Here is a 17,867-nt window from a genome sequence, read left to right as displayed (position 1 = left end):
TGGAGCGAGCAAACATACACAGCGCCGGCTATGCCGTGTCTCGCGAGAAGCGTGACAGCCGACAGCGTCACAATGGGCAGCGTCATACCAGTGTCATGGTAGTCAGCGTCACATTGGGCAGTGTCACAGTGGCCAGCGTCACAGTGAGCAGCGTCACGGCAGCGTCACAGTGGCCTGTGTCACAGCAGCGTCAAAGTGAGCAGCGTCACAGTGGGCAGCGTCACGGTGGCCAGCGTCACAGTGGACAGCGTCACAGTGGGCAGCGTCACAGTGGGCAGCGCCACGGTGGCCAGCGTCACAGTGGACGGCGTCACAGCAGCGTCAGAGTGGGCACGGGGGGCGGGGGAGCATGGCCCGGTTGACGCCCTGAACCAATCCTTGCACCCAAAGCCTACCAAGAAGACGGTGCAGAGGCAGGCACCACCAATGGGCAAACGAGAGCGGTTCTCGAACGCTAAGTGATCAAAGGGCTCTGCCCTTCTGCCGCCCTGTGGGGTCCGCTCAGAGCACTGGACAGGAGGACACTCCAGCCAGACCGTCCAAACAGCATATGCGACCAGTAATACCTGGCCCATCACCGAATTGGCATGCCTACTCTGACACGGATAAAGGGCACTTAATCTGTCAAGAGTACGCCAGAGTGGCCAGGATCCCTAAAGGTAAGAACACGGACAAGCAGATCAAACTTAAAGCACACTATGCACTACCTAGATGACACCGCTACAGCGGTGGCTCGCACAGGCAGATGAACAGCCTTCTCCGCATCGCGGCCACAGCTGGCTCCTGACAAACTGGAAACAAGCATCGACCCAGGTCTCGATGGCCTGGCGGGAACCCTTCCCTCCAGCCACCCGGAGAATGACTGGCGCTGTCGTCATTCTCAAGAAAGATTAACCAGCTCCCGTAAATAAAGGTGGCTTGAGAAGTGTAGCGATCACGCGTGCGTGTGACATTTATGTGAGGAAGATAGCCCGTGGGCGGGTCACTTTGGCACACAAACAGAATGATTTTGAATGGATACTGATGGAGAGGCAAGGGCAAAGTCACGGAGGTGGACCACGTGCGCCATGTTCCTTTTACCTAACATAACGGGGACTACGCACCTACGATTGCACCTCTATCAACAAAGCAGCGCAATGTCGTCATTCTCCGTCTGGACCCACCGCTAGCATTTGACATCACTCGCTGTGACTCATGATATATGTTCCTGCAACGAGCTATGCACAGTGACTGTAACACCGCCGTCCTCCACCCTCCTTAAGCATGGACCATAACACTGCAATCCCGCGTGGATGGACCATACCACTGTAACCCCATAGGTTGCTGATCTCGTCATAAAAACACATTAGCGCAACGTCCTACATCTCCTTTTCTTCCAATTCATTGTCGGTTTCAACAGGTCTTATCCGTTGTCCACGTCCAGCCTGGACGCAGCTTCACGTGCACTAAGGCTGTCTTGATCTGTGTCTGTGAATGCGTGTGTGTGCTCTGTCATCGATGTCTGTGACGGTGTGCTGTCACTTAGCATCTCGACACAAAAGATGGCAATGGAGACATTCGCCACTTCAGCTATATCAGCAGTCTGACTGCTTTTTGTCTTGCCTTGCCAGAATAAGACATTTAGTAGGTTAAAGCTGCCAAATCATCGTCCAATTCGTGACAGATTTCATGGCTCAATTCTGAGCTTACTGCAGCCCTCTCGGATTCCGTTTGCAAGAAAAAAGCCGTTCGTATTGTTGCCTTCTTTAAAATAAGCTTAACTCTCGCGAACTGCACCGCGTGTGTCACTGGGACCTTACGACGTCCTGAGCTGCTGAGGCTATACGTCGTCGCCTGCCTCTCACCCTGGCGGGAAGGACGGGCACCGCGAAGAGGGCTTCACTGCGAATATGGCCACTCAGCAAGGTACCATTCAATCTCCCGCACGCTACATTATAAGCATCACAACGTGTGGCATCCGACAAGGCATCTGAACCAGCAATTGCCTTGAATCCCAACCTTGCAATCCCATTCAAGACCTCGCTTCTTCGCCCCGCGCCGCGACCAGCTTCCATCGGTTCACTGCCTGCACGGATCGCGCGGTCCCCTCCAGAGCACGCGCAGGCGACGCCAGCCGGCCAGCCAGCCACACCTCGGAGGACCCACCTGCCGTAAGCGCGCTGCGACGGCGGCAGCGGCCGGCCGGCCAGGCCAGGAGCCAGGCGCGCCGCCGGCCGCCGGTACCGGCCCCCCTCGGTCGACACCACCGTCTCGGAGGAGGCTAGCGAGACCGAGGAGCCGGCCGCCACGTCCGCCTCGCTCAGCGTGGCCGGCGTGCTGATGGACGGCGTGGTGCAGCTGGTCAGCGTCAGGTCGTCGTCCGACAGTTCTGTGAGAGGCAGCACACGCGTCAGACCGTCGTCCAACAGCTCTGTAAGGGACAGCACGCGCGTCAGATCGTCGACTCACAGCTCTTTAAGGGACAGCACACATGTCAGACCGTCGTCCGACAGGTCTGTAAGGGACAGCACACGGATCAAACCGTCATCCCAAAGCTCTGTAAGGGACAGTACACGCATCAGATCGTCGTTCGGCAGCTCTTTAAGGGACAGCACACGTGTCAGATCGCCGTCCGACAACTCTGTAAGGGACAGTACACGTGTCAGATCGTCGTCCGACAGGTCTGTAAGGGACAGGACACGTGTCAGACCGTCGTCCCACAGCTCTGCAAGAGACAGCGCACGCATCAGATCGTCGACCGACAGCTCTTTAAGGGACAGCACAGATCGTCGTCCGACAGCTCTGTAAGGGACAGCACACGTGTCAGATCACCGTCCGACAACTATATAAGGGACAGACACGCGTCAGATCGTCGTCCAACAGCTCTGTAAGGGACAGCACACGCATCAGATCGTCGTCCGACAGCTCTTTAAATGATAGTACACGCGTCAGACCGTCGTCCGACAGCTCTATAAGGGACAGCACACGCGTCAGATAGTCGTCCGGTCGCTCTGTAAGGGACAGCACACGCATCAGATCGTCGTCCGACAGCGCTTTAAGGGACAGTCCACGTGTCAGATCATCATCCGACAGATCTTACAATCCAGATTTCCAAATGTATCCAGTTGGATGCCAAGGATGTCAATTTCAATTCGTGCTACCAAATTTCCATCTCCTCAGCCGCCTCCGCCCGCCATGTTCCGTTGGCTACGAATACATTGGTTTTGAAACTCCGGGCTGACATTTTGACCTGTCCATCAGACTTGACAAGTCCGAGGCCTCTAGATACTTGGACTGACCGCCGATCGTAACACAGGTCCGCCAGACAACCAACACGTCTAGCGTAAGATGATAAAGACTTGTTGGACTGAACGAAATGAGTAGAAGTTCCTTCGCAGTGTCATAATGGAGCTTTGGTTACGGTATCCGGCATTCAGAAACCTTCCGGTCAAGGACAACTATTTATTGGGAATTTTGCTTTCAAGTATCTTCCAAGAACATTTACTTGCATCACTGCTTAAAGATGACATTGAGACGGCATCAAATCCGGGGCCAGTTTACGATCAGCACCTCTCCCCACTGTTGGGGGTTCCTCGGTAGAAACATTCCACACGCGCTCCCACCTCCAGCACATTCTTTACCTCTCCACTGTCTCAGGCCTGCACCAAACAGACGCACCTTACGACCGGGCCCGTCCCAGTCCTGTGACCGTTGAGGTTGTCCGCCCCCCCCCCCGCACCAGGCCGCGCCATGCCCGTGACGTCCACGCTTAAATATGCCAAAAAAATCTGCTTGATCAAGCTTTTTTCATCATTTCGTGTTGGCTAGTTATCAGCGCGTACTACCCCTGCACGTTACTGCGCCCTTATAACAATATGGTGGGGCGGTCTGATTGACCAGATCTGATGGCCCGACCTGCGCGTGCTCTGACGGGCAGGTCATGCATAGCCCCTGTTGTTACTGCCCCCCTCATAACAATGTCACTGATCAATTTGATCACTCGACAAAACGAAATAAAATAAAACAAAACACAACAAAAATCCTATCTCAAGAAAGCAAAATAAACCAGGCGGAGCACGCACCAGTGTCGTCGGCGTCGAAGAACTCGTCCTCGGAGGTGACACAGTGCTGCTCGAGCAGCTGGGAGGGCGGCGCCTGCGACGACAGGCTGCGGTGCAGCGACTCCTCCAGCTGGTGGTGCTCCGTGGCCAGCACGTGCAGCGACTGCTCCAGCACGCGGCAGCGCTCGCGCTCCTGGCGCAGCTGCAGCTGGCGGACCTGCGCACCGGGCGGCCGCCCCGTCACGGCAGGGGCGACGCGCACCCGGGCGGGGTCACGCCCGCACACAGAGCAGTCGTGCGGCACAGAGGCGGTGAGCAGGAGTGCGACACAGGGGGAACGCGACTGGGCGGTGGCACGGGACCGACGTGTCGCACGGCAGCTCAGGATGTGGGACAGAGACATGGAACAGGGTCGTGACACAAGCGAAGAGCAGGAGCGTGGCACGGAAGCGCGAAGCAGGGATGCTGCGGAGCGACGCAAAAAAGACGCGTGATACTGAGAAACGGACGTGTCGCGCTGTGATGAAGAGGAAGCGTGCTCCGTTACGATTCGTGACAGGCGCGTGCGTCAGTTGCATACTAGAGCGCGCTTGCCCTTTTCTATTCCCAGCGGCGCACAGCGACGGACGGGAGGAAGAAGTGACAGCCAGAAAACCAATAGTTCCATACCTCATGTCGACACGCACACCCCAGAAAGGACGGCCGCCACCAGAAGGACCCTGTGCACGGCCCGGTGCAGGCATGCACACACCCCGAAATACGCAACAGACTAAGACTGTCCCGTACAGCAACGCACGTAGGGTATTTTCCACTCACTGCGTTAACATTTTACTGGCTATGACGCTATACGCGGCATAGGAGGCCGGACCACTGCGGTGACAAAATACATGCTAGCCCGGCGATCTCTTGACATTCCCGTGCCGGTCCAAAGGGCCTCTGTGCACAGCGTAATCCCAGGCTCGGGCAGGCCATCTTACGCATCTTACGCAGCTTCATTCGGAGCAGTGGTGACGTCACAGAAAAACATGGACACGCACGGGACGCGCCACAAGCACAAACTACAAACCATCTGGTCATGCCGCGGCACAGGCCTCGCCGCCCGCGCGGGTCCCGGTCCCGCCTGTCCAGCGCAAGAGACGTGGCCGCTGGATTACCTCCTCCTGTTGCGTGAACAGGGCCAGACAGTGAGCGAGGCTTCCGACCATCTCCTTGGCACATTCACTGGTCTCCCGAAGCCTCTGTCAACAGATTGGAGAGAAACGGCTACAGGGACATAAAGTCACGGAGCTCATGCCTCAACGCTAACCGAAAGGAATCGGAGACCTAGGTCAGCGTTTGGCTTCTTGAAATGATGTCTACGAGTTGTCAAGTACACTAATAGCTAAAACTGAGGGCTGCTCCACTAATTTAGAGGTGAAAGAACACCACAACGTCGCAAGTTTCTCCGCTTCGACAAGGTAAGCATGCGGACGTGCTTACACAACTGCGGACACCGCTGACAATTCAGCCTACGTGAATGATCGCGATCGTGATCGTGATCGTGAACGTGACCGTGATCGATCGTGATCTATCGTGATGATCGAATGTTTTTTCCTAAATACATCTGGACCGGTGTGGAGCAGTATCACAGCCACCAGCCCTGACGTGTATACAGTCCGAGGCTGCGACACACAGGATGCCTCCGCATTGCCGTCACCTCGCCTGACCTGACCTGACCTGACCCAACGGCGCTGGCGCTGCTCACCTCCACCACCGCCAGCGAGTGAGGCACCGCCTCCGCGCTGTGCAGAGAGCTCATCACGAACGTGATCTCCTGCAGATGCTCGCGCAGCAGCTGCTCCTGGGCCTTGGCACTCTGCATCGCGTCCTGCGCCGCCCGCCGCCGCGTCACACCCGGTGTCGCGCCAGCGCGGCGTGCACCTCATACACCTGCCACTTTGTGGCATTCGGAAACAATTTGGGGACTCCTGCGACTGCTGACTGCCAGGGGCAGGGTGATGCAAAGACATCGACGGAGAGACATTCCACACTTGTCTGTCAAGAGTTTGAAGGAACGGCATTCCCCATGACGACGATCGGCAGGAAACGATGCACCCCAGTGGTTACCTGCATTGAGCCGAGTGACTTCACTCCGTCCTCCTCCGGGTCCTCCAGTCCGAGGCCTTGGCGGATGTAGTGGCTGCTGAAGTCGATGTGCTCCTGCAGCGCGTTCACCCACTTCTGCAACACCAATCACCGTGGCTGACATCTCGAACGGGCCGGCGGCGACACAACAGCGGATTATTAAGGCGAGGACATCCCGCGCTGAGCAAACCCGTCTCTACATACACAGCAACACCCGCCTCGTCTCTGAGAGCTGGCCAGCCGTGCCCCCAGATCCACACATTTTGCGGACCGCGTTCAACTATTGCGTCAAACAGCACGTTTCCTGCAGCCTTGCGAAAGGTCAGTAGCGCACGGAGCCGTGTCGGGACCACAGCGAAGCCCGCCGCCGGCCCGGCGCGAGGGCGGCGAGCCCGGCCGGCCCGCACCTGCCGGCTGACGCGGTCGTCGCCGTCGTCGCAGCGCAACCGGTGCATGGTGCCGTCGCTGAACCGCACCACGAGCGTGGCACCCTCCGGGTCACCGTCCGACGCCACGCGCGCTCCGTCCAGGTACTTGAAGTCCTTACGCTTGACGCCGGAGCTGGCGTCGCCGCGGGAGCTGAAGTAGGTCAGCACTCCTCGCTCGAGCACCGCCTGACGGAATGACGCTGGTCAGGAGCCGCGGTGGCGACTCCTCCCAGCTCACAGAGGACGGGAGGACAGGACTAGCGTCGACACCTCTCAGGGTTCAAATAGGACTTTGGCACGTATGTGGTGTCCGGTCTAGCATGGCACAACGGGCACACCAAGCCCAAAAGGAGAAGACGCCCTGACGTCTCACCCAGATGGAAACCAGCACTCGCGTCACATTACCCATAGACAGCGGGCAGTGGGGCGTCCCACAAAAAAAACTTGTTGAATAAGTACGGAAGCTCAGTGGCAGTCTAGTTCTCCGTTTCTTTTTTTAAGAGGATGCGACCCGCGTCGTCACGTCGCTTCCATGGGGCGCCGGCCACCGCACTAACCTCATTAATGTTCAGGGACGATGGCACAACCGAGATTCCAGCCCAGGTCGTCCACATGAGAGTCCGACGCACAACTATTCGGCCATTGCACATGACACATGGCGTGGCATACGACCGAGCCGGTGCCGCCCGGCCGCGCGGCCCGCGTCGCCCGCCGCCCGCCGTCTCACCCAGACGGGCTTCCAGCCGGTGAACCGGTGGCGGCGCACGAGCGGGCCCTCGCAGCGGACGGCCGAGCGCTGCAGCCGCCGCAGCGGCGTCACGCCCAGCACCTGGCGCATCTGGTCGTCCTGCGTCAGGTCCACCGCCAGCTGACCTGGCCGCAGGCGGCACGGCCGGCACCGTCAGGCACGGACGGTGCGGCGCCGGCCGGGGCCGGGCGTGAAAGGCGCGCCGGACTGTGCGGCCCGGAGGTGGACGGGTTCGAACCTCGTCCCGTCGAATCTTGTCCGTTCGGTGCGTCAGCATTTCACAGGCACCATCGCGGAAAACGACAGCAGTAGTTCCGCCGCCGATGGATGTATCAGCTGCGTTCGTTAAAGGGTGATTCAGCCGCCTGTACCAAGTGTCTCACCGATGGGAGCAGTGTTACGACGGAAAAGGTGCAGGCACACGCACGCACGCGCACTGCAGCCTAGTATACACGAACAACGCATGTTATGCGCCACAGGTCGGTTAAGGATCTCGCGCGACACCGTCCAAAGTGCACGACCGCCCTAGGAGACATTTGCCGTGTGTTCACAGACCGAGCCCTGCTTCGCTTCCCAGCCACAAATGGTGCACCAACATCAGCCTGATTGAGGATGACACAATCGTTATTTTGTGTTTGGCATGCCTCGGTGCCTATAACCGCTAGTTACCAATCTACGCCGAAACCGACGACGCCGAGCCACTCACCGCTGACATTACGGATGGTGGTGTCGATGCCGTTCTCCAGCAGGAGCACGGCCAGCGCCTTGTGGCCCCGGTACGCCGCCACGTGCAGGCACGTGTTGCCCTGATTGTCGGCACAGTTGATGTTCGGTGGATGCGGCTCCTTCAGCTGAAGCAGCAAACAATACCCCAGCGTGAGCGGAGGAGCGAGCTCCTTCCAAGGTGCTGAGTCCTAGAGACACTTCGTTGGACAAGTGGTTAGATGGCATGGGCATGTTTTGCTCTAGAAATTGGAACAAATCAAAAGATCGTGTCGCACATGCAGTGCAGCTTGCTTCCGCTACATTTCATGATTACGCTCTGTTTGTTCGAGGTCCTCACCAGTAATTGACCGCGGCATTTATCTGCTAATTGTTCCGAAGTATGTATGCAGCCTTATGTTCTTAAACCATCTTTGCCAACTGACAACTTTATCAGGTGAAACTTGATTTAGGAATGGACTTTACATGCGCGCAAAATGCCAGCGCAACATTTCCTTGAGGCAATCAATTGGTTTGGTGATGTTTTTTCGTGGTTGGTTTATATTTACGTGAAGCATGGCGATAATTTTACTTTGTCTTAAACGTGACGTGCATTTTCAAGACTCAATTTTCAAGCAGCTCAGTGCACCCACGCGCGTGATATACATATATGTACACATTCCATGCAAGGTTTTCCTCACGGTTGTATTGCGTTGCCATCAATAGTTGGTCCTACGACGAACAGTCTGATCTTGCACCAGCATGTAAAAGTCATCTTAACAAGAACGGAATATTATGCAAACATAAACTCGTACAGAGTTGTCAAATTTGTCTGCTGTTCGAACCGCGGGTGCCATTTGTTTTTTTTTGGGGGGGGGAAGGGGTGAGCCACTGCCCCTCCACCAATGTCCAACCTCCCCCCCCCCCAACGATGGGTTTGGCTCCTCAACCTTCTAAGGGCTTAGTGCAAGCAGAACATTACAAATGGTTGCTAAAAACTATCTCAATTTTATAAAGGGTCTAGTAATCATTTGACAGGCAGAAAGAACAAAGAAAAGGCGACTTGCGATATCATGTTAAGTTGCGTGCAACTAACTGGGCTAATCCGCCCACCAGACCGTTCACAACATACTTGGTCGTCAATCCTGACAAAGCGCGCCCCAGTTCCGCCTGCCCGTTTCACGGCCTGAGTGCCGCCAGCCGACGCCGCGACACAGCCGCTTACCATTTGGTCGACGACGTGAGTGTGCCCGTCGCTGGCGGCGCGCAGCAGGCGCTGCTGCTGCAGGCGGCGCTCGGTGCCGGCCGCCGCGCGCAGCAGGCTGCTGATGTAGGGGTCGGTGGAGACGGCCGCCGCCAGCCGGCCCTCGCCGTTCAGCACGCTGACCGAGGCGCCCCGCTTCAGCAGCAGCAACACCAGCTCCTGACAACCGCCGGCCGCTCAGTCGCCGGCCCAGCTCCGGGGCGGACCACGCGCAGCACCAGCTCACTGGCCGCTCAGGTACCGGCCCGGCTCCGAGGCGGGCCGGTAGCACACGCAGCACCGGCTCACCGGCCGATCAGGTACTGGCCCGGCTCCGAGGCGGACCACGCGCAGCACCAGCTCACAGCCAACAATGGACAGACCAACCCCACAGGAGCACGACTTGTTGGGAAATGAATTCTCATGGGAGCGAATAATGCACGGATAGATGAACCGCTATCACACTGCAGTTGGAAGTTCGTCAGCAATGAATCATTGTAGTCTCTCTCAAACTGCATAGGCGCAAGTGCATAACAGCGGGACAACAGGGAACCTGCTTGTGAGAGTCAGAATTAGTTTCAAATGTCACCAAACATCGCTTACCACAACAGTTTTCGGAGAACTTGGCAAACAGTTACGTTTCACCAAAACTGAAACATGACGATAGCGTATCGCACGGTACCACCGGCTCACCTCGTTGCCGATATAGGCAGCTTTGTGAAGCGGAGTGTCGCCACAGTGGTTTACTGCGTTGATGTCGGCGCCGTGCTCTAGAAGCAGCTCCACTACCTTCACATGCCCGAAGTAGGTGGCGAGATGCAGGGGAGTCTGGTCCAGGAACTGCTTACTTTTGCCTGAAATGATGGACACGGCGTTGGGATACAGGCTGCCTCACATCGACATGTTTTTGACACGTTCGAAGGACGGTTTGCAAATAATTAGGCCCAGGTGGCTGTACAAATTGTAAGGGCCTTACTTGTAGGGAGTTGCGAGGGTCAATTGTGAGGGCCTTTTACAGTATTTAGGTCATCACTCAATGTGCAAAGTCATTTCCCCTCAAAGGCACTAGAGTCATGAGAGCTGTGCAAGCATTACAATACCTCTAAACATATGATGGCTGAGATTATGATACCACTGCAGCCCATGAAATACATAAACCAGTAATGTAAACAGTCCCTAAAATTGATCTCAAATTATTTATTCTTGGTTGGTGGCATGACTTGTGATTGATGGCACCATAATTGATCTATACATTTTGTGAACGGCTGCCACGACCTGAAGGAGGAAATATGCATGGAGCTGGGTCAGCAGGAAAAGAGTCATTTGTGACGCATTTTGAACAAGCTGCTTAACTGGAGGTTAAAGAAAGAAAACTGACGATTCTAATGACTTGAACCAACCATTTGATCACGCCCCAATGAACTGTTATATACTTTATACAGGACCAGCTCAATGGTGAATTATAATGTCACCATTCACATGTGTGTAAACAGGTGAAAATGGAATTTAACAATTCACTCATAACACACTGATATGTTGAGACAGAATTCTTTAAACAGCCAGAGAAGTACAGTAGAAGAAGCAATAGATATCAACATAGCCTCTTAACGTGTACACAGGGTAATATAGGCACCATGTAGATCAACATGGACACTATGTGCAGATAAACAGGGAGTAATTTGATTGCTATAATTCGAGATGATTTTGATCACCACGCGTCATAAGGCGTTCAGTCAACTGAGGACGGCGAATCTTTGAAAACTACCAGGAAGTAAACCTGTTGGTGACTGTCCAGAGATTGGTCCCGAATGAGTTTAAATGAACATCACCACAGGAACTGCCATATAAATTGTGTGAAAACACTAAGAGGGCACTGCACACAATCCGAGCAAAGGTCATTCTAGACGCCTCATAACGGTTTAAAACGATGGCATATAGATATACAGATGACGCTCCTTTACAGAAAAGTCCCAAGCGCTCGCTCGGCCGACACTACACAGCTCCTAGTCTTTTGCGCGGCTCCTTGTGCGGGATGGCACATCTGAGCCTGACGTCATTACCTTATAACTTTAAGGGAATGCATGCCTGACAGAGACGTGCAGAAGAGGACGCAGATGTGTGGCTGGCTTGGGAAGAAAATGACTGGCCATGACGACTTAATCGAGAACATCTGGTCGTCAGATGAGGTAGCCAGACATGTTTTTCTACATGGACATGTCAGCAGGGAAGTGTGGTGTTCTGAGGATCATAACTAGCAACAGTAGTGCGTGCGTGCGTGCGTGCATGTGTGCGTACGTGCCTGCGTGCGTGCGTGCGTGCGTGCGTGCGTGCATGCTGAGGAATAACATCTACAGGAACAAGCCAAGACACTTCAAAAGCCCAAACATGAATATATACATATACATCTGCATATATATATATATATATATATATATATATATATATATATATGTATATATATATATATATACATACACATACACACACACACACACATATATATATATATATATATATATATATATATATATATATATATGCGCATAACTTACCCTTGCAATTTAAGTCCAGGGAGGTAGCCAAGGCTGACCTCATCTCCAAAAGCTCCTGCACTTCTTCATTATTGCCTAGTCGGCATTCCCTCAAAAGTGTCTCTTCTGTCTCATCCATACTGATGCAAATAATCGCCCTGCAATAAATGGTAAGACTTATCAGACAATTCGACGCAGTTACAGGCACAGCATACCCGGTGGTCACTGGCATGCTCAGCTGTCAGAGATGCCTCGACGTATGAGGAGGCTACATCACTTAATATGAGCGGGAAACGCTCACGACCGCCGGAGAGTAAACTGGCCGAAACGTTGTGTTGTGTTGAGTTGTGTACAAACCAACACACCAGACAGGAACGATAGCCCGGCCGACTATTTCATTTGAGACGCTAATAACCCGTCTCAATCCTTCCCTAAAACTGTAGCAGGAAACGGTCAAATCTCCTAGTTTTCGTGTTTTTTTTCACGAAAAATTACTCGAATCTTCTGAATAGCTGGATTTATGGGATCGAAGCTATCGTTAAGCAGCGTTCGTTGCGTGAGCCCTAACTGCTACTATCTGCTGAATCAATTCTAGGTCAACAGCAGAACTTGGAGGCGAAAAGTTAACCTGCCGCAACGTCCGACACGATCCGTCCCGCCCTCTGACGCCCCATGACCTTTAGCGCGACCGCTGCCACCAGCCACAGACCATACCTCCTGTCAAGGGCAAATAGCGAGCGCCTAAAGCGACTCGGACCCAAGCCGCCATGGGTAGGTGGATCGGAAGGCATGTGCTCTAACTAACTTGACTACCAAACAGACAAAAGGATGGACAGCTCATGTTGCAAATAACTGACCTTACCTACTTAAGGAGGCCAGAAGCACTGGTTAAATGTCATTTGCAAGCATACATCAACAGTGTATAAAACTTCTTACTTTGAGATGGGACATGTGTTCATAACTCCACCCTCCATCAATGCATCTCAGTCATTAAGTGACTGAGATGCATATTATGTTATGATGCACAATCACGTTAGTCAGAATTTGGCCTATTCTGACTAGCATGTGGTATGCCCATAGAATTCTTCAACAAATTGTGATCATGGGCACTGTCCCATGCTGTCAAATTTGTCATGGTACAGTATGGAGGTATATCAGTGCTATATTAATAGCATCATTTAACCAACACTGTGATACATGAGTTTTTCACTTGGGAGATGAGTCATGGGCAAAATTTCAACTCAAAATGAGTTATGAACAGTTCTTCAACCAAAATTCAAGTAGTTCAAGATAGTCTCAGACTTAACAATTTTTCCACAACCCAATGCACTCAAGACCTACTAAATCAACCCATGAGCCTGTTTTGTTTCTCTATAACTAGAAATGAAGTGTAAATGTGTATCTAGTATTCCAATCCATTTTAACTCTGACTCTTTAGTCCTGAATCCCTAGAACAATGACATGAACTTCACTGGATTTCACAGTGTATGATATTCTCACAAAAACATGGTGGACATATGGGTTGCCCCAGAACCTCACTCAGAAGTTTGCTTGGCATGTCTGGTTTGCAGTGAGACGTTAGAGAACTGTTAAGAGGTGTGACCATATCACAGTGCCTTATTGAAATGACACTTTAGAAGCTTCTCCTCCATTTATGATAAAAGGATGCTGTATAACAAGACTTCAACTTCTAGAAAATCTTACTCAGAGTCAGAGAATAATGAGATCACCTGAACTGATGCCTTGTCTGACACATAATTATGATGTGTGTATGTCATTCAACTCAGACACAACTAATGCATACTGATATAGCTTTAACTAATGAGCAAATACCCAGCAATAACAGTGGGAAATAATGTGGAAGAGGAAGGTTTGAAGCAGCATTTTCTTAGCCACATTTATGGTTTGGTGATCAGCTTTATTTCATTGTTTGTTAAATTAGTTTTGTTCATCTTTCCTTCCAATTACTGTTTTATCCTCATCTAATTTCCAAAAGGTATCTATCAAAGAGTGGGGGAAATTGTCAAAAACCACCCAAGAACAGATGCATGCAGACCTGCTTTCCACCATTGCATCATCTTACAGTAGCCAAAAGTGCTCATTCCAGATTGAGTAGGGCTGGGGAAGTGATCCAGCTCCCAACTTAAGGAAAAATGAGTCAGATCTGGAGATAAATCAATTTCTTAGATGTGTATAGCTTATCTTGAGCCATTTTCTATTTCAGCCAGAAGCTATTTTTGCAACTTTGCCCTCATATGTACTCTGTAATTGCGCAAACCAAGTTGCATGGTCAGTTAAAGACGACAGATGCTAGGATGTCCCACATATAAAAGATTTGGCCAACTGGGAATAGGTAGGTAAGTCTGCAAAAATTCATCCAGCATGCTTGACACCTTAGGATGTCCATGCCATACTGCTGTACTGAGCCTTAGGCTCATGTGTGCAGAACTCAGACCAGGCCAAATTGAAAAGGCCTTTGAATAAGCTTTGAACAACATTTTATACATAATTTTACCTGAGCTTGCTTTTGCAACATCACAATTCCTTGGACAATGGTTCTCAACAGACTAAAAAAGGTGGTGAACATGCAAAAAACCCTGTGTGCAAAACTCTGGGTAATCAGATTTACCACAGAGTGTTGTGTTGAGCACACATTGATATTTTGGTCACTGTCCACACTGCTACCTTTTGCTGCAAAATTTATTTATTCATTAACTGACTTCTTAGACATCAAACACCAGAAAAAGTCATACAACATATCTATTTCAGGGATATTAGCCGCAACATTACAGGACAAATCGTGGTTGGCCAAACAGATGCCTTATGTTGCAGAACAGCATTGTAAATAAATTGTCTTCTGCAATTTAAAATTCAATAATTATGCTGCACCACAAATACTCAATGAGCAGCATACCTTAAGACTCTGGTAGGAAAGGTAGCTATCCAACGCAAGGTTCACATTGGAAGATCTTAACCACATAACCACTTCCGCAAAGCTGGCTAGCACATTCATTACAGAAATAAAAATCACCGAATAAAATGTGTTGCCTTCATCTGAACATGCTACAACTCAGTGGCAGCAAAACACTCACTTTTTCAAAGCTAGTTTGCTAGCTTGATTTCAAGCACGTCCATCCTGTCGTCGGTTGTTCCTCTCGAACATACTCCAATCCGAGGATGCAAATAATAAACAACGCCCAAGTGCCCTTGCAAGTGCCTATCTTCACAGCTAACGAAACATATGCGCCATTTAAGCACTATTGAGGTGCTACCAAACATGTTAGAATTTTGGCGAATAGTGGCTAATAGTTTCATGCTGGTATGTTTCGCTTTTTTCGTCTTTTAAACGGGACGTTATGTGCTAGTGGTTCAAATGCATGCACGGTTGAAAGCATCACGATGCATCAATCAGGTTTGTTAACACGCACTCTCGTGGCCGCCCGAATATCATTCGCTCCGCAGGCGGGGGAAGGGGATCAAGTTGACACACTGAAATCTCGGAAACTATGCTAGGCAAACACACAAAATTTACGGGGTCGGTTGTCCTGTATGTGAACTCACTTATGTCATTATTTGAGGCTCCAAGTTCGCCACCTAGGGCCAAATAAGGCATAGGCGTAGGAACGTTTCCAAAAGTGGGGGGCCAAGCTCAGGGCGTACTTCAGGAACTTTTCCTAGAAAACAAGCCCGATGACCAGGGAGGGGGGGGGGGGGGGGGGCGCATAGAGATGGAGGCCATCGTTCTTTATTCTAATGTAATGACTGCTATGCTAGATATGCATCTAGTGTTGATTCTCACTGATGCACAGTCTTTCCTATCTAACTCATCTACTTCATTCAGGAAATAAGGTTATCCAGCTTCCCAAGATTATTCGTCCGTTTCAACGTTGCCTTTCCTGGGAAGTCAAAATTCCACAACCGTGTAGGCATTTTGGGCCATTGAGGAAGCATCTGTCTTCACAGGGCAGACACCAAAATATGGCCTCAGCATAGCCTGGCGGGAATTTTGGAAGTGAATCGACGGTTCACATCACAACAGATTTTGCATGCGCCTTCATTTCGCTGGCTGCTTTTCAAGAGATAAGACTTGTCACGGCATTCTAGGCGGAAACAAATTCGGAAGCTTGAAACTGCCAAAAACCATGTGACAAAAGCCATAGAACTGGAGATTCTCCTTCGAAAACCAAGCCACAGAATGAAGGCCCTTCTGTCCTATATTTCTTGTGTGAGCCCTGCTCCTGTCGGCCGTCGGTCGGTGTGAGCCACTGTCCTGGCCCGGATGTCTCCGAATGACTGACCGCGAACTGATGGTATGGCTGCTTTGTTGCACATTTCTGGATCAGCATTACTACTAATTGGGATGTAAAACATGTGTTGGACACCTGCAACAGTGCCTTTTTCCGAATTATCTTCCCTTGCACCACGCCACCCCAGAAAAACGCCGCCGGGAAGCTGCCTTCTTTAGGTATGAACTGGCCCCACAGACATTTAATTGCCCGTTATTCAACATAGCTAACTCGATCTACTTTTGTGTGTAGGGAGGGGGTAGCCAGAGCCTTGGCAGGAGGAACACTGGGTTGACAGAAACCCCCTTTATGGTGATCCCCCCCACACAAAAAATATCCCCGGATATAGTTTACTTGTTAACAAGGGGCACAGTTTTCTTCATTTCTTTGTTATTTTTACCTTGCAACAAGAACAGAAACAAGAAGGTACCGTGAACTCAATTTTGTTCACATTTTTAACACACTTCCGGGTGGCCGGCTATATACCTTCGCTCGGGTGAGGGGTCAATTTGACTCCCCTGAGATCTCGGAAACTAAGAGAGCTAGAAACACCAAAATTACAGGGTGTGGTAACCTGTGCGTTGACTCACTTAGGTTTAAGTTTGAGGTTCTTGGATCATGTTTTTCGGGTCAAATGAGGTCAAACAAGGTCAAATTTCAGGTTGGTCTTTAAGGGCCCCCCAGAACCTAGACAATTGCTTCTAAGCAAAAGCATGCATCTTCATTTGAGGTCAGTGACCTTGTTTGACCTTTTGAAGGCCACTGTGACCAAAATCATACAAGACTGCCCTGGGTTTTGCATTTGAGCAAGCGAGAAAGATTACGCTAGGCAGTATGTTCTTAAAAACAAAATGTTGACCTCGATCATTCTAGGTTAATGACCTATTCCTGACCTCTAAGAAGTCCATGGAAGATGTATAATGCGGTTCCTGCTATCAATAAATTCGAAATGAGCACCGAAAACCATCCCATACAGCAAGCCCTAGAGTAATAAAACAGGTTGGTTTTGATCTTGGTCTGATCTTTATACCTGACCTTAGATAAACGTTATTGGCTCATTGAATATTTGTGTTGGCTAAGAAAGCATCTCAGAGATGTCTGGCTTCGTCTAACACTCAATTGTTGCATCAAGTTGAACGATTCCCTAGAAGTTGACTTCACCGAAACCATGGCCTGACTTTGACCTGCCATAGGTCAGCGACCTTACAAAACACATATAAATTTTTGATGCCAAACGATCCGCTATTCAATTGTTTGTAGCAATGCAAAACATGGCGCGGCTGCGCGGCGCCGTTCGGAAACCATTCCGAAAAAACCTTCAGGGGGCGAGCCAACTTGACCCCCCACCCGAAGCGCGTGTTAATGGTAATAAACTGCACAAATCAGACGTTTAACGACCGCGTGGAATAAATCACCGGTGTTTTTAATTGGCAATGGCTTAGTGGACTCTTTCTAAACCGATGGCATTCATAAACTTTTTCATCATGTTTTATCTGCGTTCTACAGATATTGAGTGCGTCGTGAAGATAAATTGTAGATCGATGTGTTCCATCGAAATTTGAGAGGGAGAATTTTGGTTGTAGATCGAGTGGTCAACAGTGTGTATTAACATCACCAAGTCATGTTTGTCAGAATATGTTTAACATTCAGTCAGAATCTATTAGTGTTACAACTTATGTAACGTGGTTTTTAACATGCGCACTCGCAAATCTACGCAACAAAAACCTCGACACCAGGCGTTGTAGTCTCCATTATCCGCGGAGCG

The 17,867-nt window shown here is 51.0% G+C and overlaps 1 protein-coding gene across 2 annotated transcripts in view; it reads right to left on the bottom strand.

Annotated features, from left to right (window-relative positions):
- The window catches only part of LOC119102240 (oxysterol-binding protein-related protein 2), a 40,022-nt gene extending 25,018 nt beyond the window's left edge, over positions 1-15,004 (bottom strand). The window contains exons 1-12 of one of the 2 annotated variants that reach the window (XM_037225605.1): positions 14,909-15,004; positions 11,838-11,974; positions 9,979-10,139; positions 9,268-9,465; positions 8,047-8,191; positions 7,320-7,465; positions 6,572-6,778; positions 6,147-6,260; positions 5,785-5,907; positions 5,195-5,278; positions 4,062-4,257; positions 2,146-2,368 (exon numbers count right to left, since the gene is read on the bottom strand). In XM_037225605.1, the coding sequence (XP_037081500.1) occupies positions 2,146-2,368; positions 4,062-4,257; positions 5,195-5,278; positions 5,785-5,907; positions 6,147-6,260; positions 6,572-6,778; positions 7,320-7,465; positions 8,047-8,191; positions 9,268-9,465; positions 9,979-10,139; positions 11,838-11,955 (1,715 nt within the window). In that variant the 5' untranslated portion in view covers positions 11,956-11,974; positions 14,909-15,004. Of the gene's footprint in view, positions 1-2,145; positions 2,369-4,061; positions 4,258-5,194; positions 5,279-5,784; positions 5,908-6,146; positions 6,261-6,571; positions 6,779-7,319; positions 7,466-8,046; positions 8,192-9,267; positions 9,466-9,978; positions 10,140-11,837; positions 11,975-14,908 lie in introns of those variants that run through there. The other variant, XM_037225606.1, reaches the window with a different exon arrangement.
- Positions 15,005-17,867: the final 2,863 nt, after the last annotated feature.

Source organism: Pollicipes pollicipes, unplaced genomic scaffold, assembly GCF_011947565.3.
Source record: "Pollicipes pollicipes isolate AB1234 unplaced genomic scaffold, Ppol_2.1 Scaffold_5724;HRSCAF=6776_pilon_pilon_pilon, whole genome shotgun sequence".
NCBI classification, from domain to species: Eukaryota; Metazoa; Arthropoda; class Thecostraca; order Pollicipedomorpha; family Pollicipedidae; genus Pollicipes; species Pollicipes pollicipes.
Note: the sequence above shows the minus strand (reverse complement) of the source record. Positions and strands in the feature narration are given on the sequence as shown.